Source organism: Nerophis ophidion, linkage group LG03 (genome assembly GCF_033978795.1).
Source record: "Nerophis ophidion isolate RoL-2023_Sa linkage group LG03, RoL_Noph_v1.0, whole genome shotgun sequence".
Taxonomy (NCBI): Eukaryota; Metazoa; Chordata; class Actinopteri; order Syngnathiformes; family Syngnathidae; genus Nerophis; species Nerophis ophidion.
Window position 1 is genome coordinate 7,536,966 of NC_084613.1, and position 26,573 is coordinate 7,563,538.

General features: G+C 40.9%; 1 protein-coding gene across 1 annotated transcript in view; it reads left to right on the forward strand.

Annotated features, from left to right (window-relative positions):
- Positions 1–26,573, forward strand: part of atr (ATR serine/threonine kinase) — a 102,932-nt gene that overhangs the window by 3,541 nt on the left and 72,818 nt on the right. Inside the window, 9 exon segments of the mRNA XM_061894144.1 lie at positions 1,860–2,012; positions 2,086–2,957; positions 13,906–14,033; positions 14,094–14,258; positions 14,333–14,463; positions 21,510–21,656; positions 24,604–24,802; positions 24,870–25,120; positions 26,503–26,571. Of these exon segments, the coding sequence (XP_061750128.1) occupies positions 1,860–2,012; positions 2,086–2,957; positions 13,906–14,033; positions 14,094–14,258; positions 14,333–14,463; positions 21,510–21,656; positions 24,604–24,802; positions 24,870–25,120; positions 26,503–26,571 (2,115 nt within the window).

Consider the following 26,573-nt stretch of genomic DNA (forward strand, 5'->3'; position numbering starts at 1 on the left):
GCAAATAGTCAAACAGTTTAAGAACAACGTTTCTCAAAGTGCAATTGCAAGAAATTTATGGATTTCGACATATACAGTCCATAATATCATCAAAAGGTTCAGAGAATCTGGAGAAATCCCTCCAAGTAAGCGGCATGGCTCGAAACCAACATTGAATGACCGTGACCTTCGATAACTCAGACGGCACTGTATCAAAACCGACATCAATCTCTAAAGGATATCACCACACGGGCTCCGGAACACTTCAGAAAACCACTGTCACTAAATACAGATCGTCGCTACATCTGTAAGTGCAAATTAAAGCTCTACTATGCAAAGCGAAAGCCATTTATCAACAACATCCAGAACCGCCGTCGGCTTCCCTGGGCCCGAGATCATCTAAGATGGACTGATGCGAAGTGGAAAAGTGTTCTGTGGTCTGACGAGTCCACATTTCAAATTATTTTTGGAAATATTCGACATTGCGTCGAAAGGGGAAGCGAACCATCCAGACTGTTATCGACGCAAAATTGAAAAGCCAGCATCTGTGATGGTATGGGGGTGCATTAGTGCCCAAGGTATGGGTAACTTACACATCTGTGAGGGCACCATTAATGCTGAAAGGTACATACGGGTTTTGGAACAACATATGTTGTCATCTAAGCGTCGTCTTTTTAATGGACGCCCCTGTTTATTTCAGCAAGACAATGCCAAGCCACATTCAGCAAGTGTTACAACAGCATGGCTTCGCAAAAAAAGAGTGCGGGTACTTTCCTGGCCCGCCTGCAGTCCAGACCTGTCTCCCATGGAAAATGTGTGGCGCATTATGAAGCGTAAAATACGACAGCGGAGACCCCGGACTGTTGAACGACTGAAGCTCTACATAAAACCAGAATGGGAAATAATTCCACTTTCAAAGCTTCAACAATTAGTTTCCTCAGTTCCCAAACGTTTATTGAGTGTTGTTAAAAGTAAAGGTGATGTAATACAGTGGTGAACATGCCCTTTCCCAACTACTTTGGCACGTGTTGCAGCCATGAAATTCTAAGTTAATTATTATTTGCAAAAAAAAATAAAGTTTATGAGTTTGAACATCAAATATGTTGTCTTTGTAGTGCATTCAACTGAATATGGGTTGAAAAGGATTCGCAAATCATTGTATTCCGTTTATATTTACATCTAACACAATTTCCCAACTCATATGGAAACGGGGTTTGTACTCGTTTTAATTGTTGTGTGACTATCAAAAACCAATTAGTCGCTGAGAGTGGAAAGCATGGCTCTGTCCGACACGCTAGGTCCAAGGATGCAACATGAAATAATTATTGCGGTTTTGAGGGTGATTTATTGTCCCTTTGAATAAAAATACAATACATTACATTCAGATGGTATGTGGTTCCTTTGCAGTCCTTTTGCGCTCCTTTTGCGGTCAATAGAAGTAACGGCACCTAGGTTCACACTCTCTCCAAACAAGCCAAACAATTCCCCCGGACAAGTGCAGGTGATATTCATTCAGCTCCACAAACACGCCTCCCACACACACACACACTCCGCCCACACACATGTAGCCACACCCACTATCCCAGGTGACAAGTGAGAAACAAATCCCTGCCTCTACATTAATTGTACTTGTTCATAGGTTTGTTTGTCAATTTTGAACTTTATAAATAAAAGTGTGTATATATATATATATATATAAAAAAAGCCATAATTCCATTTGTTGTATGCTATATATCAGCTTTTACAATTATTTACGCACAACCAACCCTAGTCATACATTAAAAGAGAAAAGCAAGTATAGTCAAAGATTGTGTATTATGACGGGAGCGCTCTGCTTTGCAAGACAATTGATTTGGTTTGTCATCTGCATTCTTTATTAGTGTCCCTCGGGCTGAACAAGAAGTCGTCGTCAGAGCCCGCCTGTGTCATGCTTCTGGACTTTGTGCAGCACATCATCAAATCATCCTCGCTCATGTTCGCCAACCCCGCCTGCCCGCCTGCTGAGTACCCGCACGCCACCCAGAGCTGCACGGGTAGGAGGACACACCCCCACACACACGTTGAGACGTGACTGAGAGGGTAACGGTCCACACTTTGTGTCCACAGACTTCAGCAAATGGGTGATGGTGCGTCTGCTGCGCGTGGCGGCGGCCCCCGACTGCGACGTGATCCACAGCCGCGTCGGCGCCGTGCTGCGCTCGCTCATGCACTCACTGAGGGTCCGGGCTCCGTTCATCTTCAGCCGCCTGGCACAGGACCTCGTCCTCCTGGCGCGGGAACTCGGCGGCATCCTTAGAGCGCACGTGGCCTCGCTCACTGGGACTCGCTCACCCAGCCGGTGGCCGGCGGCGCTCGACGCCTTCGCCGTCTCGTCGCCGTGCGCCTACCTCACCCCTTCGCCTCTTTCACTGGCTTCCCCGTCGGCCTTAGAGACGCTGGCCGCCGCCACGCTGGGCATGCTGACAGACGCCGTGAAGGGAGTCGTCTCCCCGGGCGACCTCCGCGTCGCCTGGGAGACCGCCTGCTCCATTTTGGCCAACGGCAACATCCGTCTGAGGACGCTCGCCATGGTGATGCTGAGGCAGCAGGTGGAGCTGCGGGGTTTCCCCGAGGCGCAGGGGCACGAGTTCTTCGCCGCGTTCCTCCACTTGCTGGAGACGCACCCAACTACGGCGAGCGTGCAACAACCGTACGACGGCGAGCTGCTTCGCCTGACGCGATGCGTGTTTTGCTCGCCGGGTGACGCTTGCACGCCGTTTGAAGCCGCCCACCTGTCGCAGCTGTTTGAGTGCGTGTGTTCTGTGGGCGAGGCTGGCGCCGCCCTGGAGGCGGAAATCGCCCAGTCGCTGTGTCACCTGTTTGGCTTCACGCTGTCACGCACGGAGGGATACGGGAACGCCGGGATGCTGCAGAGACGGCGAGTCGCCGAGGTCTGTGGAATGCTGGCACGCAACGTGGGAGCAGAAAACCAAGCTGAGGTATTGTTTGTATTTACCAACCCCTAAAGCAGCGAAGTTGTCACCTTGTGTAAATGGTAAATTAAAAGAGAATACAATGATTTGCAAATCCTTTTAAACGTATATTCAATTGGATAGACTGCTAAGACAAAATATTTAATTTTCCAACTGAGAAACTTATTTTTTTTTGTGCAAATAATCATTAACTTGGAATTTAATGGTAGCAACTCATTGCAAAAAAGTTGTCACAGGGGCATTGTTACCAGTGTGTTACATGGCCTTTCCTTTTAACAGCACTCAGTAAAGGTTTGGGAACTGAAGAGACATATTTTTGAAGAGGAATTATTTCCCATTCTTGCTTGATGTACATTGTTCAACAACGTCCGCAGTTTCTGTCAGGTTCAAACACTGATGACATCGATTAAACAGACAAAAAGCAAGGAATCATGCGGCGACAGTTAAATTTTACTCATGAGGAATTATTTCCCATTGTTGCTTGATGTACAGCTTAAGTTGTTCAACAACGTCCCGCAGTTTCTGTCAGGTTCAAACACTGATGACATCGATTAAACAGACAAGAAGCAAGGAATCACGCGGCGACAGAGTTACATTTTACTCATGAGGAATTATTTCCCATTCTTGCTTGATGTACAGCTTAAGTTGTTCAAACACTGATGACATCTATTAAACAGACTAGAAGCAAGGAATCATGCGGCAACAGAGTTAAATTTTACTCATGAGGAATTATTTCCCATTCTTGCTTGATGTACAGCTTAAGTTGCTCAACAACGTCCCACAGTTTCTGTCAGGTTCAAACACTGATGACATGTATTAAACAGACAAGAAGCAATGAATCATGCGGCTACAGAGTTAAATTTTACTCATGAGGAATTATTTCCCATTCTTGCTTGATGTACAGCTTAAGTTGTTCAACAACGTCCCGCAGTTTCTGTCAGGTTCAAACACTGATGACATCTATTAAACAGACAAGAAGCAAGGAATCATGCGGCGACAGAGTTAAATTTTACTCATGAGGAATTATTTCCCATTCTTGCTTGATGTACAGCTTAAGTTGTTCAACAACGTCCGCAGTTTCTGTCAGGTTCAAACACTGATGACATGTATTAAACAGACAAGAAGCAAGGAATCATGCGGCGACAGAGTTGAATTTTACTCATTAGGAATTATTTCCCATTCTTGCTTGATGTACAGCTTAAGTTGTTCAACAACGTCCGCAGTTTCTGTCAGGTTCAAACACTGATGACATGTATTAAACAGACAAGAAGCAAGGAATCATGCGGCGACAGAGTTAAATTTTACTCATGAGGAATTATTTCCCATTCTTGCTTGATGTACAGCTTAAGTTGTTCAACAACGTCCCACAGTTTCTGTCAGGTTCAAACACTGATGACATGTATTAAACAGACAAGAAGCAATGAATCATGCGGCTACAGAGTTAAATTTTACTCATGAGGAATTATTTCCCATTCTTGCTTGATGTACAGCTTAAGTTGTTCAACAACGTCCCGCAGTTTCTGTCAGGTTCAAACACTGATGACATCTATTAAACAGACAAGAAGCAAGGAATCATGCGGCGACAGAGTTAAATTTTACTCATGAGGAATTATTTCCCATTCTTGCTTGATGTACAGCTTAAGTTGTTCAACAACGTCCGCAGTTTCTGTCAGGTTCAAACACTGATGACATGTATTAAACAGACAAGAAGCAAGGAATCATGCGGCGACAGAGTTGAATTTTACTCATTAGGAATTATTTCCCATTCTTGCTTGATGTACAGCTTAAGTTGTTCAACAACGTCCGCAGTTTCTGTCAGGTTCAAACACTGATGACATCTAATAAACAGACTAGAAGCAAGGAATCATGCGGCGACAGAGTTAAATTTTACTCATGAGGAATTATTTCCCATTCTTGCTTGATGTACAGCTTAAGTTGTTCAACAACGTCCCACAGTTTCTGTCAGGTTCAAACACTGATGACATGTATTAAACAGACAAGAAGCAAGGAATCATGCGGCGACAGAGTTAAATTTTACTCATGAGGAATTATTTCCCATTCTTGCTTGATGTACAGCTTAAGTTGCTCAACAACGTCCCACAGTTTCTGTCAGGTTCAAACACTGATGACATGTATTAAACAGACAAGAAGCAATGAATCATGCGGCTACAGAGTTAAATTTTACTCATGAGGAATTATTTCCCATTCTTGCTTGATGTACAGCTTAAGTTGTTCAACAACGTCCCGCAGTTTCTGTCAGGTTCAAACACTGATGACATCTATTAAACAGACAAGAAGCAAGGAATCATGCGGCGACAGAGTTAAATTTTACTCATGAGGAATTATTTCCCATTCTTGCTTGATGTACAGCTTAAGTTGTTCAACAACGTCCGCAGTTTCTGTCAGGTTCAAACACTGATGACATGTATTAAACAGACAAGAAGCAAGGAATCATGCGGCGACAGAGTTGAATTTTACTCATTAGGAATTATTTCCCATTCTTGCTTGATGTACAGCTTAAGTTGTTCAACAACGTCCGCAGTTTCTGTCAGGTTCAAACACTGATGACATGTATTAAACAGACAAGAAGCAAGGAATCATGCGGCGACAGAGTTAAATTTTACTCATGAGGAATTATTTCCCATTCTTGCTTGATGTACAGCTTAAGTTGTTCAACAACGTCCCACAGTTTCTGTCAGGTTCAAACACTGATGACATGTATTAAACAGACAAGAAGCAATGAATCATGCGGCTACAGAGTTAAATTTTACTCATGAGGAATTATTTCCCATTCTTGCTTGATGTACAGCTTAAGTTGTTCAACAACGTCCCGCAGTTTCTGTCAGGTTCAAACACTGATGACATCTATTAAACAGACAAGAAGCAAGGAATCATGCGGCGACAGAGTTAAATTTTACTCATGAGGAATTATTTCCCATTCTTGCTTGATGTACAGCTTAAGTTGTTCAACAACGTCCGCAGTTTCTGTCAGGTTCAAACACTGATGACATGTATTAAACAGACAAGAAGCAAGGAATCATGCGGCGACAGAGTTGAATTTTACTCATTAGGAATTATTTCCCATTCTTGCTTGATGTACAGCTTAAGTTGTTCAACAACGTCCGCAGTTTCTGTCAGGTTCAAACACTGATGACATCTAATAAACAGACTAGAAGCAAGGAATCATGCGGCGACAGAGTTAAATTTTACTCATGAGGAATTATTTCCCATTCTTGCTTGATGTACAGCTTAAGTTGTTCAACAACGTCCCACAGTTTCTGTCAGGTTCAAACACTGATGACATGTATTAAACAGACAAGAAGCAAGGAATCATGCGGCGACAGAGTTAAATTTTACTCATGAGGAATTATTTCCCATTCTTGCTTGATGTACAGCTTAAGTTGTTCAACTACGTCCGCAGTTTCTGTCAGGTTCAAACACTGATGAGATGTATTAAACAGACAAGAAGCAAGGAATCATGCGGCGACAGAGTTGAATTTTACTCATTAGGAATTATTTCCCATTCTTGCTTGATGTACAGCTTAAGTTGTTCAACAACGTCCGCAGTTTCTGTCAGGTTCAAACACTGATGACATCGATTAAACAGACAAGAAGCAAGGAATCACGCGGCGACAGAGTTACATTTTACTCATGAGGAATTATTTCCCATTCTTGCTTGATGTACAGCTTAAGTTGTTCAAACACTGATGACATCTATTAAACAGACTAGAAGCAAGGAATCATGCGGCAACAGAGTTAAATTTTACTCATGAGGAATTATTTCCCATTCTTGCTTGATGTACAGCTTAAGTTGCTCAACAACGTCCGCAGTTTCTGTCAGGTTGAAACACTGATGACATGTATTAAACAGACAAGAAGCAAGGAATCATGCGGCGACAGTTAAATATTACTCATGAGGAATTATTTCCCATTCTTGCTTGATGTACAGCTTAAGTTGTTCAACAACGTCCGCAGTTTCTGTCAGGTTCAAACACTGATGACATCTATTAAACAGACAAGAAGCAAGGAATCATGCGGCGACAGAGTTAAATTTTACTCATGAGGAATTATTTCCCATTCTTGCTTGATGTACAGCTTAAATTGTTCAACAACGTCCGCAGTTTCTGTCAGGTTCAAACACTGATGACATCGATTAAACAGACAAGAAGCAAGGAATCATGCGGCGACAGAGTTAGATTTTACTCATGAGGAATTATTTCCCATTCTTGCTTGATGTACAGCTTAAGTTGTTCAACAAAGTCCGCAGTTTCTGTCAGGTTCAAACACTGATGACATGTATTAAACAGACAAGAAGCAAGGAATCATGCGGCGACAGAGTTAAATTTTACTCATGAGGAATTATTTCCCATTCTTGCTTGATGTACAGCTTAAGTTGTTCAACAACGTCCGCAGTTTCTGTCAGGTTCAAACACTGATGACATGTATTAAACAGACAAGAAGCAAGGAATCATGCGGCGACAGAGTTAAATTTTACTCATGAGGAATTATTTCCCATTGTTGCTTGATGTACAGCTTAAGTTGTTCAACAAAGTCCGCAGTTTCTGTCAGGTTCAAACACTGATGACATGTATTAAACAGACAAGAAGCAAGGAATCATGCGGCGACAGAGTTAAATTTTACTCTTGAGGAATTATTTCCCATTCTTGCTTGATGTACAGCTTAAGTTGTTCAACAACGTCCGCAGTTTCTGTCAGGTTCAAACACTGATGACATGTATTAAACAGGCAAGAAGCAAGGAATCATGCGGCGACAGAGTTAAATTTTACTCATGAGGAATTATTTCCCATTCTTGCTTGATGTACAGCTTAAGTTGTTCAACAACGTCCGCAGTTTCTGTCAGGTTCAAACACTGATGACATCGATTAAACAGACAAAAAGCAAGGAATCATTCGGCGACAGAGTTAAATTTTACTCATGAGGAATTATTTCCCATTCTTGCTTGATGTACAGCTTAAGTTGTTCAACAACGTCCGCAGTTTCTGTCAGGTTCAAACACTGATGACATGTATTAAACAGGCAAGAAGCAAGGAATCATGCGGCGACAGAGTTAAATTTTACTCATGAGGAATTATTTCCCATTCTTGCTTGATGTACAGCTTAAGTTGTTCAACAACGTCCGCAGTTTCTGTCAGGTTCAAACACTGATGACATCGATTAAACAGACAAAAAGCAAGGAATCATTCGGCGACAGAGTTAAATTTTACTCATGAGGAATTATTTCCCATTCTTGCTTGATGTACAGCTTAAGTTGTTCAACAACGTCCGCAGTTTCTGTCAGGTTCAAACACTGATGACATGTATTAAACAGACAAGAAGCAAGGAATCATGCGGCGACAGAGTTACATTTTACTCATGAGGAATTATTTCCCATTCTTGCTTGATGTACATTGTTCAACAAAGTCCGCAGTTTCTGTCAGGTTCAAACACTGATGACATCGATTAAACAGACAAGAAGCAAGGAATCATTCGGCGACAGAGTTAAATTTTACTCATGAGGAATTATTTCCCATTCTTGCTTGATGTACAGCTTAAGTTGTTCAACAACGTCCGCAGTTTCTGTCAGGTTCAAACACTGATGACATCTATTAAACAGACAAGAAGCAAGGAATCATGCGGCGACACAGTTAAATTTTACTCATGAGGAGAGACGTATTGGGCTGTACACTTAGTTACAGTTCCAACCTACGCTCTTAAGGTACAGTCCTATGTGGTCCTTTCCACAATATGTGATTATTCAGAAATGGAAATATGCTGAAACTCGTGATGTCACCCTGTCTCTGCTTTGTTCGCCCTTGGCAGTCAGCAGGCCGGGTCTGGACACAAACACTGATACGAGACGACTCGCAATCCAAGATTGAAAGTTGTCCCTTTGCACAGATACAAAAGTACAACTTCAGCACAATTGATAATATCTTTAGCAACGGCCTTTAAGCATAAGAGTTGTGTGATAACTTACACATAATTATTCTAACAGTTTCCAAAAGCAATTTGAAATGTGGACTTGTCAGACCACCGAACACTTTTCCACTTTGCATCAGTCCATTTTAGATGAGCTCAGGCCCAGCGAGTGTGGGTGTTGTTGATAAATGGCTGTGGCTTTGCGTGGTAGAGTTTTAACTTACACTTACAGATGTAGCGACCAACTGTAGTTACTGACAGTGGCTTTATGAAGTGTTCCTGAGCTCTTGTGGCGCTATCCTTTACACACTGATGTTGCTTTTTGATGCAGTACCGCCTGAGGGATTGAAGGTCACAGGCATTGTCGGTTACGTGCAGTGATTTCTCCAAATTCTTTGAGCCTTTTGATGATATTACGGAGCGTAGATGGTAAAATCCCTAAATTCCTTGCAATAGCTGCTTGAGAAATCCATCCATCCATCCATTTTCTACCGCTTATTCCCTTTCGGGGTCGCGGGGGGCGCTGGCGCCTATCTCAGCTACAATCGGGCGGAAGGCAGGGTACACCCTGGACAAGTCTGTTGTTCTTAAAAAAAAATACAACTTCAGCACAATTGATAATAACTTAGCAACGGCCTTTAAGCATAAGAGTTGTGTGATAATTTACACATAATTATTTTAACAGTTTCCAAAAACAATTTGAAATGTGGACCTGTCAGACTACCGAACACTTTTCCACTTTGCTCAGGCGAGTGTGGGTGTTGTTGATAAATGGCTGTGGTTTTGCGTAGTAGATTTTTAACGTGCACTTACAGATGTAGCGACCAACTGTAGTTACTGACAGTGGTTTTCTGAAGTGTTCCTGAGCCCATGTGGTGATATCCTTTACACACCGATGTCGCTTTTTAATGCAGTACTGCCAGAGGGATTGAAGGTCACATTGTTACTTACGTGCAGTGATTTTTCAAGATTCATTGAGCCTTTTGATGATATTACGGAGCGTAGATGGTAAAATCCCTAAATTCCTTGCAATAGCTGCTTGAGAAATGTTGTTCTTTAAAAAAAGTACAACTTCAGCACAATTGATAATATCTTTAGCAACGGCCTTTAAGCATAAGAGTTGTGTGATAACTTACACATAATTATTCTAACAGTTTCCAAAAACAATTTGAAATGTGGACTTGTCAGACCACCGAACACTTTTCCACTTTGCATCAGTCCATTTTAGATGAGCTCAGGCCCAGCGAGTGTGGGTGTTGTTGATAAATGGCTGTGGCTTTGCGTGGTAGAGTTTTAACTTACACTTACAGATGTAGCGACCAACTGTAGTTACTGACAGTGGCTTTATGAAGTGTTCCTGAGCTCTTGTGGTGATATCCTTTACACACTGATGTTGCTTTTTGATGCAGTACCGCCTGAGGGATTGAAGGTCACAGGCATTGTCGCTTACGTGCAGTGATTTCTCCAAATTCTTTGAGCCTTTTGATGATATTACGGAGCGTAGATGGTAAAATCCCTAAATTCCTTGCAATAGCTGCTTGAGAAATGTTGTTCTTAAAAAAAAGTACAACTTCAGCACAATTGATAATAACTATAGCAACGGCCTTTAGGCATAAGAGTTGTGTGATAATTTACACATAATTATTTTAACAGTTTCCAAAAATAATTTGAAATGTGGACCTGTCAGACCACCGAACACTTTTCCACTTTGCTCAGGCGAGTGTGGGTGTTGTTGATAAATGGCTGTGGCTTTGCGTAGTAGATTTTTAACGTGCACTTACAGATGTAGCGACCAACTGTAGTTACTGACAGTGGTTTTCTGAAGTGTTCCTGAGCCCATGTGGTGATATCCTTTACACACCGATGTCGCTTTTTAATGCAGTACTGCCAGAGGGATTGAAGGTCACATTGTTACTTACGTGCAGTGATTTCTCAAGATCCTTTGAGCCTTTTGATGATATTCCGGAGCGTAGATGGTGAAATCCCTAAATTCCTTGCAATAGCTGCTTGAGAAATGTTGTTCTTAAAAAAAAGTACAATTTCAGCAGAATTGATAATAACTATAGCAACGGCCTTCAAGCATAAGAGCTGTGTGATAACTTACACATAATTATTCTAACAGTTTCCAAAAACAATTTGAAATGTGGACTTGTCAGACCACCGAACACTTTTCCACTTTGCATCAGTCCATTTTAGATGAGCTCAGGCGAGTGTGGGTCTTGATAAATGGCTGTGGCTTTGCGTAGTAGATTTTCAACTTGCACTAACAGATGTAGCGACCAACTGTAGTTACTGACAGTGGTTTTCTGAAGTGTTGCTGAGCCCATGTGGTGATATCCTTTACACACCGATGTCCCTTTTTAATGCAGTACCGCCAGAGGGATTGAAGGTCACATTGTCGCTTACGTGCAGTGATTTCTCAAGATCCTTTGAGCCTTTTGATGATATTAAGGAGCGTAGATGGTAAAATCCCTAAATTCCTTGCAATAGCTGCTTGAGAAATGTTGTTCTTGAACAATTTGCTCAGGCATTTGTCGACAAAGTGGTGACCCTTGCCCCCGTCCTTGTTTGTGAACGACTGAGCATTTCATGGAAGCTGCTTTTATAGCCAATCATGGCACCCACCTGTTCCTAATTAGCCTGTTCCCCTATGGGATGTTCCAAATAAGTGTTTGATGAGAATTCCTCAACATTCTCAGTTTTTTTGCCACTTGTGCCAGCTTATTTGAAACATGTCGCAGGCATCAAATTCCAAATGAGCTAATATTTTCAAAAAAATAACAACGTTTTCCAGTTCGAAGGTTAAATATCTTGTCTTTGCAGTTTATTCAATTGAATATAAGTTGGATAGGATTTGCAAATCATTGTATTCTCTTTTTATTTACCATTTACACAACGTGACAACTTCACTGCTTTTGTAATAAGTCGCACATTTATTGTACTGTTTTCTTGTAGGGAACACTTCAATTATTTAAAGAAAAGTAGATAATACAAACGCTGCGCCGCCATTTAGTACCAGTTGGAATAAACTTCAAGAGGTTTATGACAGGTGTGCTTGAAGCTCATGAAGAGAATGCCAAGAGTGTGCAAAGCAGTAATCAGAGCAAAGGGTGGCTATTTTGAAGAAACTAGAATATACTTTTTTTTTCAGTTATTTCACCTTTTTTTTAAGTACATAACTCTGCGTGTATTCATTCTTTGTTTTGATGTGACAATCTACAAAGTAAATAGTCATGCAGTTATCCTGCCTAACCTGCTATTTGGGTCAGTGGGCTCACACCCTGCTTTAAAGGCCTACATAAACCCACTACTAGCGACCACACAGTCTGATAGTTTATATATCAATGATGAAATATTAACATTGCAACACATGCCAATAAGGCCGATTTAGTTTACTAAATTACAATTTTAAATTTCCCGCGGAGTTTCTTGTTGAAAACGTCGCGGAATGATGATTGGTTGTAGCGGACATATTAGCCCAGCACCACCTACGGCTAAAAGTCGTCTCTTTTCGTCGCATAATTACACAGTATTTCGGACATCTGTGTTGCTGAATCTTTTGCAATTTGTTCAATTAATAATGGAGACGTCAAAGAAGAATGCTGTCGGTGGATTGCAGCTGCCTTTAGCAACCGAGACACAGCCGGTGTTTCTTTGTTTGTTGTGAAGCTTTAGCGAACATGTTTCTCTACCACATGTCAACCAGCAAATTTTTGGATGAGAAAATTGTGATATTAAGTCGGCTCTTACCGGAGACTTGTGCGGAGTTAACGTCCTGTTGCAGCAGCTGTCATCTTGGCTCCTCGATTGGTTTCTCTCAAAAACACTGGCGGTCACCGCAGCGCTCCGACTTTCAGGTATGACTTTATAATCTCACTAAAACACTATTAACACAATAAACAGATAAGGGAGATTCCAGAATCCATCCATCCATCCATCTTCTTCCGCTATCCGAGGTTGGGTCGCGGGGGCAACAACCTAAGCAGGGAAACCCAGACTTCCCTTTCCCCAGCCACTTCGTCTAGCTCTTCCCGGGGGATCCCGAGGCGTTCCCAGGCCGGCCGGGAGACATAGTCTTCCCAGCGTGTCCTGGGTCTTCCCCGTGGCCTCCTACCGGTTGGACGTGCCCTAAACACCTCCCTCGGGAGACGTTCGGGTGGCATCCTGACCAGATGCCCGAACCACCTCATCTGGCTCGTCTCGATGTGGAGGAGCAGCGGCTTTACTTTGAGTTCCTCCCGGATGGCAGAGCTTCTCACCCTATCTCTAAGGGAGAGCCCCGCCACTCGGCGGAGGAAACTCATTTCGGCCGCTTGCACCTGTGATCTTATCCTTTCGGTCATGACCCAAAGCTCATGACCATAGGTGAGGATGGGAACGTCGATCGACCGGTAAATTGAGAGCTTTGCCTTCCGGCTCAGCTCCTTCTTCACCACAACGGATCGGTACAACGTCCGCATTACTGAAGACGCCGCACCGATCCGCCTGTCGATCTCACGATCCACTCTTCCCTCACTCGTGAACAAGACTCCTAGGTACTTGAACTCCTCCACTTGGGGATTTTCCAGAATCATCCTAGTAAATGTCTCTTAATAGCATCTTAATCCCTCCCACTGCACTCGCCTTTTTTTTTTTGTTTTTTTTTGTGCTGCACTCTAACTTTCCTCATCCACGAATCTTTCATCCTCGCTCCAATTAATGGGGAAATTGACGCTTTCTCGGTCCAAATCGCTCTCGCTGCTGGTGGCTATGATTGTAAACAATTTGAGGATATGAGGAGCCCTCACACCAGTGACGTCACGCGCACATCGTCTGCTACTTCCGGTAAAGGCAAGGCTTTTTTATTAGCGACCAAAAGTTGCGATGTCCTCTACTAAATCCTTTCAGCAAAAATATGGCAATATCGTGAAATGATCAAGTACGACACATAGAATGGACCTGCTATCCGCGTTTAAATAAGAACATCTCATTTCAGAAGGCCTTTAAGGAATGCGGTGCGGTGCAACCAGGAAGTTTATTTTCTTGTGTCTCGCAGCACGCCGAGGGCTTCCTCCGAGCCGCGCTGAAAGCCGAGGTCGCCATGGTGATGCGGCAGATGGACGAGGAGGAGCCCGTGGCCAAGAAAGTCTGCAAAGTTGCAATTCCTTCATCGTCGTCGTCAAAGTGAGTCTAATGGACTTTTTAGTGGGACGAGGTGCGAGTAAAGTGGATGTTTGTGTCCAGAAGCGAGGTGGACATGCGGGCTCGCAGTCCGCTCTGGGCCGCGGTCAGCAGCCGCTTGGACGAGCTGTTAGCGCTCTTGAACTCCGACCCAAAGGAACCGGAGTGCGCTCTGCGGGGTCTGGTGCTGGTCCTCCGTCTGGTCACCGTCTGCTTTTCACCCGGCAGGTGATGAAGCTGTCACGCACCGTGTGCCTTGCTCACTGGCACGCATGTAACCCACACTTGTCTCCGTCACTCAGACCTCTCCTTTGGGTGTCAGCCGACAATCTGAGCAGGTCGCTTAGGAGCTGCCAATTGGTGTTGGAGGGGGGGGCTAAAGACTGCTACCAGATCGCCATCCGAGTCCTGGACTGTATCGTCTACTTGACCAGTGAGCATTGTGTACATCAGGGGTGTCCAAACTTTTTCCACTGAAGGCCGCACACTGAATAATCAAAGCAAGCGGGTGCCATTTATTTTAAAAAACAATACAATATATGTATAAAAAATATACATTTAGGCCTCCTCTCAGGCTTGATCCCAGGGACCCCAAAAGGTTTTGGTAAAAATAAAATGTATTATTATTCAAGTTTTAAATCTCTAGATCAGGGGTAGGGAACCTGTGGCTCTTTTGATGACTGCATCAGGCTCTCAGATAAATCTTAGCTGACATTGCTCAACACGATAAGTAACGAATAATTCCGCTGGTAATCGCAGTGTTAAAAATTACATTCAAAATATAAAACACTGTCATACATTTTAATCCATCCATCTGTTTTCTACCGCACCTGTTCAAGAAGTCGCATAAATGGTAAGAAGGATTTTATTTATCATCGGCAAGCTTCCGAATAAAAACTTTATTAACCTTCGTCTTGTGTCAGGGTCGGCACCGACCCGTTTTGGTTTTTAAATGCATAAAAACACCACATACATTTATTTTTTTGCTATCAAAGCTTTTTGACTTTGTCAGAACCTCTTTGTCAACAAAATAAAACATTTTAATTTTTTTCACTAAATTATAAAATGCTCTGGTAGAAATTATGCCCTTGGTGTTGTTAGGGTCGGTTTCGACCCGGTTATAAAAATAAGATGATAAAGCAATGATAAGAGCCAAAACTGAACACACTGACAGCCAGTAGCTCAAGGCCGTCACAATGTAAACAAATTCCATACACCTGACATCCACTGTAATGATACCAAGTACAGGAGCGTATCTAGTCGATACTATTATGATTACATGAATATTTTTTTATCGTCACAAAATCTTTTTTCTTTTTAAATTCATATTATATTCATAAACTCAGGACATATGTGTCTGGACACATGAAAACCTAAATTATGACCAATGTATGATCCAGTAACTACTTGGTATCGAATCGATACCAAAATTCGTGGTATCGTTTATAACTAATGTAAAGTATCAAAGAAGAGAAGAATAAGCTATTATTACATTTTAACAGAAGTGTAGATAGAACATGTTAAAACAGAAAACAAGCAGATATTAACAGTGAATGAACAAGTAGATTAATAATCTTTTTTTACAGTTTGTCCCTCATGTGTACAAATTAAGAGGTGTATAAATTACACAATATGTTACTGCAGACTAATTAGGAATCTGTTTGCTTACTTACTACTAAAAGACAAGTTGTCTAGTATGTTCAACATTTTATTTAACCTTCGTCTTGTGTTCGGGTCGGTACCGACCCGTTTTGTTTTTTAAATGCATAAAAACACCACATACATTTATTTTTTTGCTATCAAAGCTTTTTGACTTTGTCAGAACCTCTTTGTCAACAAAATAAAACATTTTAATTTTTTTCACTAAATTATAAAATGCTCTGGTAGAAATTATGCCCTTGGTGTTGTTAGGGTCGGTTTCGACCCGGTTATAAAAATAAGATGATAAAGCAATGATAAGAGCCAAAACTGAACACACTGACAGCCAGTAGCTCAAGGCCGTCACAATGTAAACAAATTCCATACACCTGACATCCACTGTAATGATACCAAGTACAGGAGCGTATCTAGTCGATACTACTATGATTACATGAATATTTTTTTATCGTCACAAAATCTTTTTTCTTTTTAAATTCATATTATATTCATAAACTCAGGACATATGTGTCTAGACACATGAAAACCTAAATTATGACCAATGTATGATCCAGTAACTACTTGGTATCGAATCGATACCAAAATTCGTGGTATCGTTTATAACTAATGTAAAGTATCAAAGAAGAGAAGAATAAGCTATTATTACATTTTAACAGAAGTGTAGATAGAACATGTTAAAACAGAAAATAAGCAGATATTAACAGTGAATGAACAAGTACATTAATAATCTTTTTTTACAGTTTGTCCCTCATGTGTACAAATTAAGAGGTGTATAAATTACACAATATGTTACTGCAGACTAATTAGGAATCTGTTTGCTTACTTACTACTAAAAGACAAGTTGTCTAGTATGTTCAACATTTTATTTAACCTTCGTCTTGTGTTAGGGTCGGTACCGACCCGTTTTAGTTTTTAAATGCATAAAAACACCACATACATTTATTTTTTTGCATCAGAGCTTTTTGACTTGGTCAGGAACCTCTTTGTCAACAAAATAAAACATTTAAATTTTTTTCACTAAATTATAAAATGCTCTGGTAGAAATTATGCCCTTGGTGTTGTTAGGGTCGGTTTCGACCCGGTTATAAAAATAAGATGATAAAGCAATGATGAGAGTCAAAACTGAACACACTGACAGCCAGCTCCTCTCCCAATCATGTGAGCTTTAGTGGATTCTCATTTTACCTTGTTATCCTGTACAAAAACAAACAAAAGACGGACACTAAAAGTGTCACTTTTTGCCACTCTGATTTTGTTTTTTTTATTAGTTTTGGAACTAGTAATCTATTTCCCTTGATTTCATTTGCTTGATTGGTTGTTGTTTGTTTGATGTTGGATTTCTGTTGCTGAAAAAAATACTTTTTAGCCTTTTTCTTGAAGTAAATATATATGGGTCGAAATTGACCCGTAACACCATAGATGTTACTAAAGTTAAAATTCTTAAAATGAAAAAATAAACAAAACACATTTATTCAAGAGATGTGTTCTAATACCCCTTAGTAATAGTTAGGTAACACAACAACCTTTTTTTTATTTATATGATTCTCTTGAGGTTCGTTTTACCATTTTTAAAAATTGAAATCGAGGGGTATACTGACAAAATAAGGCCCAATGGCCCAAACCAAAAATATTAAAACCAATATTTTCAAGGATAAGGAAGCCTAACGAGGTAACCAAGAGATGAGAAACAAATTGGATGATAGATCATTGTTTTTAGTGTATTTTACAGCTGATTTAAAACATGGTTCAAAACCGACCCGTTAACATAAGAGATGGTAACAGAAAGCTAACACAAGAGGAAGGTTAAAAAGAATAAGAGACTTATTATGTGAAGATCTGTCACTTCGTTTCTGTTTTTGCTTCTTTGTTTCGTATTTACTTCCCATCAGTGCTTTTATTTTGTTTCCATTTCCTGTTTTTCCCGCTGAGCGCAGTTTTTTTTCCCCTCAACTGCTGCCAATCAGCATGTTTCTATTTATGCTTATCTCGCGCGTTCCTCAGGGCTCAAAGATTGACTTGTTTAGAACTGTACATGCAAGACTGCTTCATTCTCCTTGGTTGGTGATATTAAAAGCATCTTACCTGCGCCCCGCTCTCCTGGTTCCTGCACCTAGGGGTCGCTACTACTGCTGCCATGCGAGTTTGTGACATATTATACTCTATAAATGTTGGTCTTACTTAAAAATGCAGACATTTAGTTGTATTCAGTGTTAAAAAATATTACATGGCTCTCACGGAAATACATTTTAAAATATTTGGCTTAAATGGTTCTCTCAGCCAAGAAGGTTCCCGACCCCTGCTCTAGATCAACATTAGGTCTATCTGTCAATACGACGTTTTTAAAGATTTAAGTTGTATGCTCTTTTTGTCAAAGAAAACCATGTTTTTTTATTGAAAAAAACACAAAATATGCAATATTTTCACCCAATAAAATTTTTAAGTAGAATGTTTGAGATTATATAATAATTCGAGCCGGAAAAAGGTCAACAACTCATAACACCATTGATTTTAATTCACTATTATTTTTTTGTGCAATGGGCTTCACGGTGGCAGAGTGGTTAGCGCGTCTGCCTCACAATACGAAGTTCCTGCAGTCCTGGGTTCAAATCCAGGCTCGGGATCTTTCTGTGTGGAGTTTGCATGTTCTTCCCGTGAATGCGTGGGTTCCCTCCGGGTACTCCGGCTTCCTCCCACTTCCAAAGACATGCACCTGGGGATAGGTTGATTGGCAACACTAAATTGTCCTGATGTGTGTGTCAAATTTGGTGAGTTTTGAAGCATGTTAAGGGGGTCAAATTACAGCTTGGCGTTTTGTGGATGTTGTTGATAAATGGCTTTCGCTTTGCATAGTAGAGCATTTTAAGGGGGTCAAATTGGCCCTAGTGTGTGAATGTGAGTGTGAATGTTGTCTGTCTATCTGTGTTGGCCCTGCGATGAGGTGGCGACTTGTCCAAGGTGTACCCTGCCTTTCGCTCGATTGTAGCTGAGATAGGCGCCAGCGCCCCCCGTGACCCCGAAAGGGAATAAGCGGTAGGAAATGGATGGATGGCACTTAAAAACAAAACACACTGATCCAAAAAGGGTCTTACTCATTAAAGTGTTAAAAAATAAATTATGATTTTTTTTTTTTTTTTACTGTTTACTTTTAACACAATGGTCTCGAGATCAACTTCAGATCTATCCGTCAATTATAAGTTGTTTTTATGTCAATGTTTTTTGTTAGTTTGTTTTAGGCCAGGGGTCGGGAACCTTTTTAGCTGAGAGAGCCCAGAAGCCAAATATTTTAAAATGTATTTCCCTAAGAGCCATATAATATTTTTTTTAACACTAAACACAACTAAACGCGTGCATTTTTAAATAAGACCAGCATTTCCAGGGTATAATAGGTCTCTTATTCTTTGTAATAACATTGTTATTCTGAAGCTAACTGTGGAGGGGGCGTGGCCTGCGGGCCTGCAGCAAAGCAGGATGTTGCAAGGACCGGCCTCGAAATCAGCGACGGGTGCGTAGATGGCCCACCTGGGCCTTTGTATCTAATCACCTGTCGCTCTGTTATAAGTAGCAGCCAGAAGGAGAGATGGGGTCGGGGCCGTAGCCAGAGCGCGAGTAAGGACGAAAGCTGGAAAGCAACTGAGAGACTAACTGAAAAATATAACAATATTGTAACCCTAAAACAGATTCTCATGTCGGTGCTTGGTGGTCTGAAGAACCCCCGGGAGGGCAAGCCCCACACTTGAACATAAAAAAGCATGAGAATGTTTGATATTTTGAACGTTATTTTTAACACTGTGATTACAAGTGGAATTATTCATTACTTATCGTGTTAAGCCAGGGGTGCCCATTACGTCGATCGCGAGCTACCTGTCGACCGCGGGGGGTGTGTCAGTCGATCTCCAGTCAGGCTTTTAAAAAAATAGACCTAAAAATTAGTGATCATCAATCTTCACCAAGACGTCACTTAAATGACATTCACGGTACCGGAGGGTCTTGTGAGATGACGCTGGCTGCTGCAAGATCATCCATCCATCCATTTTCTACCGCTTATTCCCTTTCGTGGTCGCGGGGGGCGCTGGCGCCTATCTCAGCTACAATCGGGCGGAAGGCAGGGTACACCCTGTACAAGTCGCCGCCTCATCGCAGGGCCAACACAGATAGACGGACAACATTCACACTCACATTCACACACTAGGGCCAATTTAGTGTTGCCAATCAACCTATCCCCAGGTGCATGTCTTTGGAAGTGGGAGGAAGCCGGAGTACCCGGAGGGAACCCACGCATTCACGGGGAGAACATGCAAACTCCACACAGAAAGATCCCGAGCCTGGATTTGAACCCAGGACTGCAGGACCTTCGTATTGTGAGGCAGACACACTAACCCCTCTGCCACCGTGAAGCCTGCAAGATCATTATTATGAAAATATGACCGAGAGGAAGGCGAGAAAAACTTTTTATTTCAACAGACTCTCGCGCCGTACCTTCCGTCAAAACTCTAAAGGCCGACTGCACATTTCCTATCTTCACAATAAAAGCCCTGCTTCATGCTGCCTGCGCTAACTAAATACAGAGTCTCGGAAAACTGGCGTGCACAAGCGATCCCTCAGAAAGCTGGCGTGCACATCACTTGTGCACGCCAGCTTTCCGAGACTCTTATTTTGTTAGCGCAGGCAGCATGAAGCAGGGCTTTTATTGTGAAGATAAGAAATGTGCAGTCGGCCTTTAGAGTTTTGACGGAAGGGACGGCGCGAAAGTCTGTTGAAATAAAAAGTGTTTCTCGCCTTCCTCTCTGTCATTTTTTCATAATAATGAACTGGCAGCAGCCAGCGTCATCTCACAAGACCCTCGGGTGCCGTGAATGTCAATCAAGCAAGCTACGGAATTTGCCGCCAATGTTTTTCTTGTAAAGTGTATGGAAGCTGGATGAATTAGATGCCAAAAACCAACCACTTTCATGTGGTATTGTACAGAAAGGACCACTTTTTTTCTCCTCCATTTGAAAATGTGGGCGTTATCCTCATTACTGTCTGATTCCAATGCAAGTCATCAGAATCAGGTAATACACCAACTTATATTCTTGTCTTTGTGAAAGAAAGACATCTATATGTGTTACACATGCTTGTAGTATCATTAAACACATTTAACTTGTTTACAAACATGTCTCTTTCATAAATAAATACATATAAATGATGTATATAAATGAGGTAGATCCCCTCGAGTTGGTCAATTGAAAAGTAGCTCGCCTGCAGAAAAAGTGTGGGCACCCCTGTGTTAAGCAATGTCAGCTCAGATTTATCTGAGAGCCAGATGCAGTCATCAAAAGAGCCACATCTGGCTCGAGAGCCATAGGTTCCCTACCTCTGTTTTAGGCCATTCTTTAAAAAAAAAACTGCTCTGTTTTTCTATATGGCAAACACAAAATATCCAACACTGGCCCCAAAAAATATCTCAAAGTGGAATATTTAATATGACGTAATTGGAGCTTTGAATTGGTCAAAAATTCATAATTGATTTTGATTCACTATTTTTTTTTTTTTTTTTTAAAGAAAGAAACAGCCTGCATGGCAGCTTTGTGTTATTAGAGTAAACATTGCAACATGTTCTTGTTGCATTTCACCTGTTTGCTCTTTTATACCACTTTTTATGTGTTTCATTTTTTTCCATAGCATTTTTAAAATGTGCCGGTGGGGCTGTTAAACAATGACCCGCGGGCCGCACTTTGGACACCCCTGGTGTACATCTATCGTAGTGTCACTTTCCAAGTAAAGTCAAACCATAACCGTTGTACCACCGCAATGTACCTAATCAAGTGGCCACTCTACGTGCAGGCTACGGTCACGGCGAGGACGTCCTCCAGCGTCAGACGTGTGCGCTTCTGTCGCTCCCGTGGGTGTCGGACCTCAAGTCGTCCTCGGCCTACAAAAGTTCCGGATTCCCCCCCTGGGTGCTGGTCTTGGCGGAGAGGCTCCACTTCTGTGAGTACATGATGGCACTGACTCCATGATACTGTCCCCTCCGTTCTAGGGAGTATCAGTACTACAGACCGACCAATATGTTTTTTTTTTTGTTTTTTTCAGGACTAGGGTTGTCCTGGTACCAATATTTTAGTACTGGAACCGGTACCAAAATGTATTTAGATGTTTTTCTAAACAAAGTGGACCACAAAAAATGTCTTTATTGTAACAACAAGTCTTAGTGTACATGAAACATATGTTTATTATTGTCATTTAGTCCTTAACCTTCCTCTTGTGTTAGCTTTCTGTTACCATCTCTTATGTTAACGGGTCGGTTTTGACCCATGTTTTAAATCAGCTGTAAAATACACTAAAAACAATTACCTATCATCCAATTTGTTTCTCATCTCTTGGTTACCTTGTTAGGCTTCCTTATCCTTGAAAATATTGGTTTTAATATTTTTGGTTTGGGCCATTGGGCCTTATTTTGTCAGTATACCCCTCGATTTAAATTTTTAAAAATGGTAAAACGAACCTCAAGAGAATCATATAAATAAAAAAAAAGGTTGTTGTGTTACCTAACTATTACTAAGGGGTATTAGAACACATCTCTTAAATAAATGTGTTTTGTTTATTTTTTCATTTTAAGAATTTTAACTATAGTAACATTTATGGTGTTACGGGTCAATTTCGACCCACATATATTTACTTCAAGAAAAAGGCTAAAAAGTATTTTTTTCAGCAACAGAAATCCAACATCAAACAAACAACCAATCAAGCGAATGAAACCAAGAGAAATAGATTACTAGTTCCAAAACTAATAAAAAAACAAAATCAGAGTGGCAAAAAGTGACACTTTTAGTGTCCGTCTTTTGTTTGTTTTTGTACAGGATAACAAGGTAAAATGAGAATCCACTAAAGCTCACATGATTGGGAGAGGAGCTGGCTGTCAGTGTGTTCAGTTTTGGCTCTTATCATTGCTTTATCATCTTATTTTTATAACCGGGTCGAAACCGACCCTAACAACACCAAGGGCATAATTTCTACCAGAGCATTTTATAATTTAGTGAAAAAAATTAAAATGTTTTATTTTGTTGACAAAAAGGTTCCTGACCAAGTCAAAAAGCTTTGATGCAAAAAAATAAATGTATGTGGTGTTTTTATGCATTTAAAAACTAAAACGGGTCGGTACCGACCCTAACACAAGACGAAGGTTAAATAAAATGTTGAGCATACTAGACAACTTGTCTTTTAGTAGTAAGTAAGCAAACAGATTCCTAATTAGTCTGCAGTAACATTGTGTAATTTATACACCTCTTAATTTGTACACATGAGGGACAAACTGTAAAAAAAGATTATTAATGTACTTGTTCATTCACTGTTAATATCTGCTTATTTTCTGTTTTAACATGTTCTATATGCACTTCTGTTAAAATGTAATAATAGCTTATTCTTCTCTTCTTTGATACTTTACATTAGTTTTAAACGATACCACAAATTTTGGTATCGATTCGATACCGAGTAGTTACTGGATCATACATTGGTCATAATTTAGGTTTACATGTGTTCAGAGACATATTTCCTGAGTTTATGAATATAATATGAATTTAAAAAGAAAAAAGATTTTGTGACGATAAAAAAATATTCATGTAATCATAGTAGTATCGACTAGATACGCTCCTGTACTTGGTATCATTACAGTGGATGTCAGGTGTATGGAATTTGTTTACATTGTGACGGCCTTGAGCTACTGTATCCTCCTACGGTGTGTAGTGAAGCATGTTTAGCTATTCCTCGTCCTCCAGTGATAATGATATTTGTAAGATAGAAGTGAAGTGGCCAGTATGTATATTCAAATAATTGATGAAAAGAACACGAAAAGGGTATTAAATGTGCATAAAAAGTTGGAATTTTTAAATTACAGCAGTCTTTTTTTAATGAACATCTTTAATACAAACTGTACTGGTTGACTTTCAAGATGTCCTCGTTTCAAGCTGATCCGCTTGAGATGGTTTCCTGTGGACGGGACTCTCGCTGTTGTCTTGGATCCGCTTGAACTGAACTCTCACGGCTGTGTTGGAGCCACTATGGATTGAACTTTCACAGTATCATATTAGACCCGCTCGACATCCATTGCTTTCGGTCCCCTAGAGGGGGGGGGTTGCCCACATCTGAGGTCCTCTCCAAGGTTTCTCATAGTCAGCATTGTCACTGGCGTCCCACTGGATGTGAATTCTCCCTGCCCACTGGGTGTGTTTTCCTTGCCCTTTTGTGGGTTCTTCCGAGGATGTTGTAGTCGTAATGATTTGTGCAGTCCTTTGAGACATTTGTGATTTGGGGCTATATAAATAAACATTGATTGATTGATAATAAAGTCAAACTATTTCTGGGGAGACAAAGACATGCACCTGGGGATAGGTTGATTGGCAACACTAAATTGGCCCTAGTGTGTGAATGTGAGTGGGAATGTTGTCTGTCTATCTGTGTTGGCCCTGCGATGAGGTGGCGACTTGTCCAGGGTGTATCCCGCCTTCCGCCCGATTGTAGCTGAGATAGGCGCCAGCACTCCCCGCACCCCCAAAAAGGAATAAGCAGTAGAAAATGGATGGATGGATGGGAGTGGGAGAGTGGCCGTGCGCAACCCGAGGGGCCCTGGTTCAAATCCCACCTAGTACCAACCTCGTCACGTCCGTTGTGTCCTGAGCAAGACACTTCACCCTTGCTCCTGATGGGTGCTGGTTGGCGCCTTGCATGGCAGCTCCCTCCATCAGTGTGTGAATGTGTGTGTGAATGGGTAAATGTGGAAGTAGTGTCAAAGCGCTTTGAGTACCTTGAAGGTAGAAAAGCGCTATACAAGTACAACCCATTTATATTTCAACAAGTTCCACTTCCTGTTCTATGGTTATCATCACACTCTTCCTTTTTACAGTACTGATATCAAACAGAGTCTGACCGCTTTGTTTTACAGCCAGCGAGGTGCAGACGCACTGTGTGACGCTCCTGGCCCGCCTACGTCCCGCCGCCTGCCCAGCTTGGCGAGCCTGCGTCTTTTCGGCCGTGCTGCAGGGCCGGGACGAGGCGGTGAGAGCGGCAGCGGTCAGAGCCTTCCCGCTCCTGCTGCACCACCTGGGGAAGGCCCACCTGGACCTGATGGCCAGTACCCTACAGTAGGTTTGTGTGTGCTGGTGGAGCAGGACTCTGTAGTCCCAACACACCTGTGCTGTCTGTCCACAGCCCCAGCTTGGAGGACACGTCCGAGGAGGTGAAAAAGGAACTTGGCAGGATCGTGGGTCAGCTGAGCTGCATCCAGTCCGGCCTCTCGCTGCTCGCCAATGTCCAATCAGCTGCTCCGGAAGAGCTGGTCTGCGTGCGCCTGGCTCTGGCAGAAGAGCACGCTGGGAATGCTCTCCCATCTTTGAAGGCGTCGTTTGTCAAGCCCTTTCTTCCTCTGCTCCAGCCACAAGCTGCAAGTAGTGTGAAAACAGGTATTTGACCCTAATTGTCACCTACTAATCAATATATGCTTCTAATGAGATATCATCGGCGCTGATATTTGGCATTTTGACTTGTATCGGCCTCTTTTGTCTGTATGGGTCAGGGGTCCCCAAACGTTTTGACCCGTGTACCGCATTGGGTTGACAAAATATATACAGTGAAGAAAATAAGTATTTATATATATATATATATATATATATATATATATATATATATATATATATGTATATATATATATATATATATGTATGTATGTATGTATATATATATATGTATGTATATATATGCATGTATGTATATATATGTATGTATGTATATATATGTATGTATATATGTATGTATATATATATATATGTATGTATATATTTATATGTATATATGTATATGTATGTATATATGTATGTGTATGTATGTATATATATTTATGTATGTATATATGTGTATGTATGTGTGTATATATATGTATGTATGTATATATGTATGTGTATGTATGTATGTATATATATGTATGTATGTATATATATGTATGTATATATATGTGTGTATGTATATATATATGTATGTATATCTGTTTATATATATATACGTATGTATGTATGTATATATATGTATGTATATATATGTATGTATATATGTTTATATATACATATGTATGTATGTATGTATATATATTTATGTATGTATGTATTTATATATGTATGTATATATATAAATATATGTATATATATGTATGTATATATGTTTATATATACATATGTATGTATGTATATATATATATGTGTGTATATATATGTGTATGTATATATGTGTGTGTGTGTATATATATGTATATATGTACTGTATGTATGTATGTTTATACATATGTATGTATATATATGTATGTATATATATATGTATGTATATATGTATGTATATGTATATATACATGTATATTTGTGTATATATATATGTATGTATACATATATATGTATATATATATATATATATATATATATACATATACATATACATACATATATATAAGCAGTAGAAAATGGATTGATGGATTGGCTAGAAAGAACAGATTAAAACATTTTTTTTTTTTTTTTTTACTCCAGACTACACACAGGCCGAATTTTGGACGCTGGCGGGCCTTAGTTTGGGAACCCCTGGTATAGATAGATCTATAAATAGTTTTTAATTTTAAAGACTGTAGTCCATCCATCCATTTATTTTCTACTGATGATCCCTTTTGTGGTCTGCAGAGTACACCCTGGACAAGTTAAAGAATGAACTCTTTGCATTTTTGCCCAATAAACACCCAGCTACAATCGCAGCATGTTGTTGATTTCCACGTAAGAAGTTCATGACTTTATTTGTTTGACACACTCAGCGTTCCTGAAAGCGTTGCCGCACCTCTGCCAACACGTCAGTCTGGCCGGCGACGACCGCGACAGCCAAGTT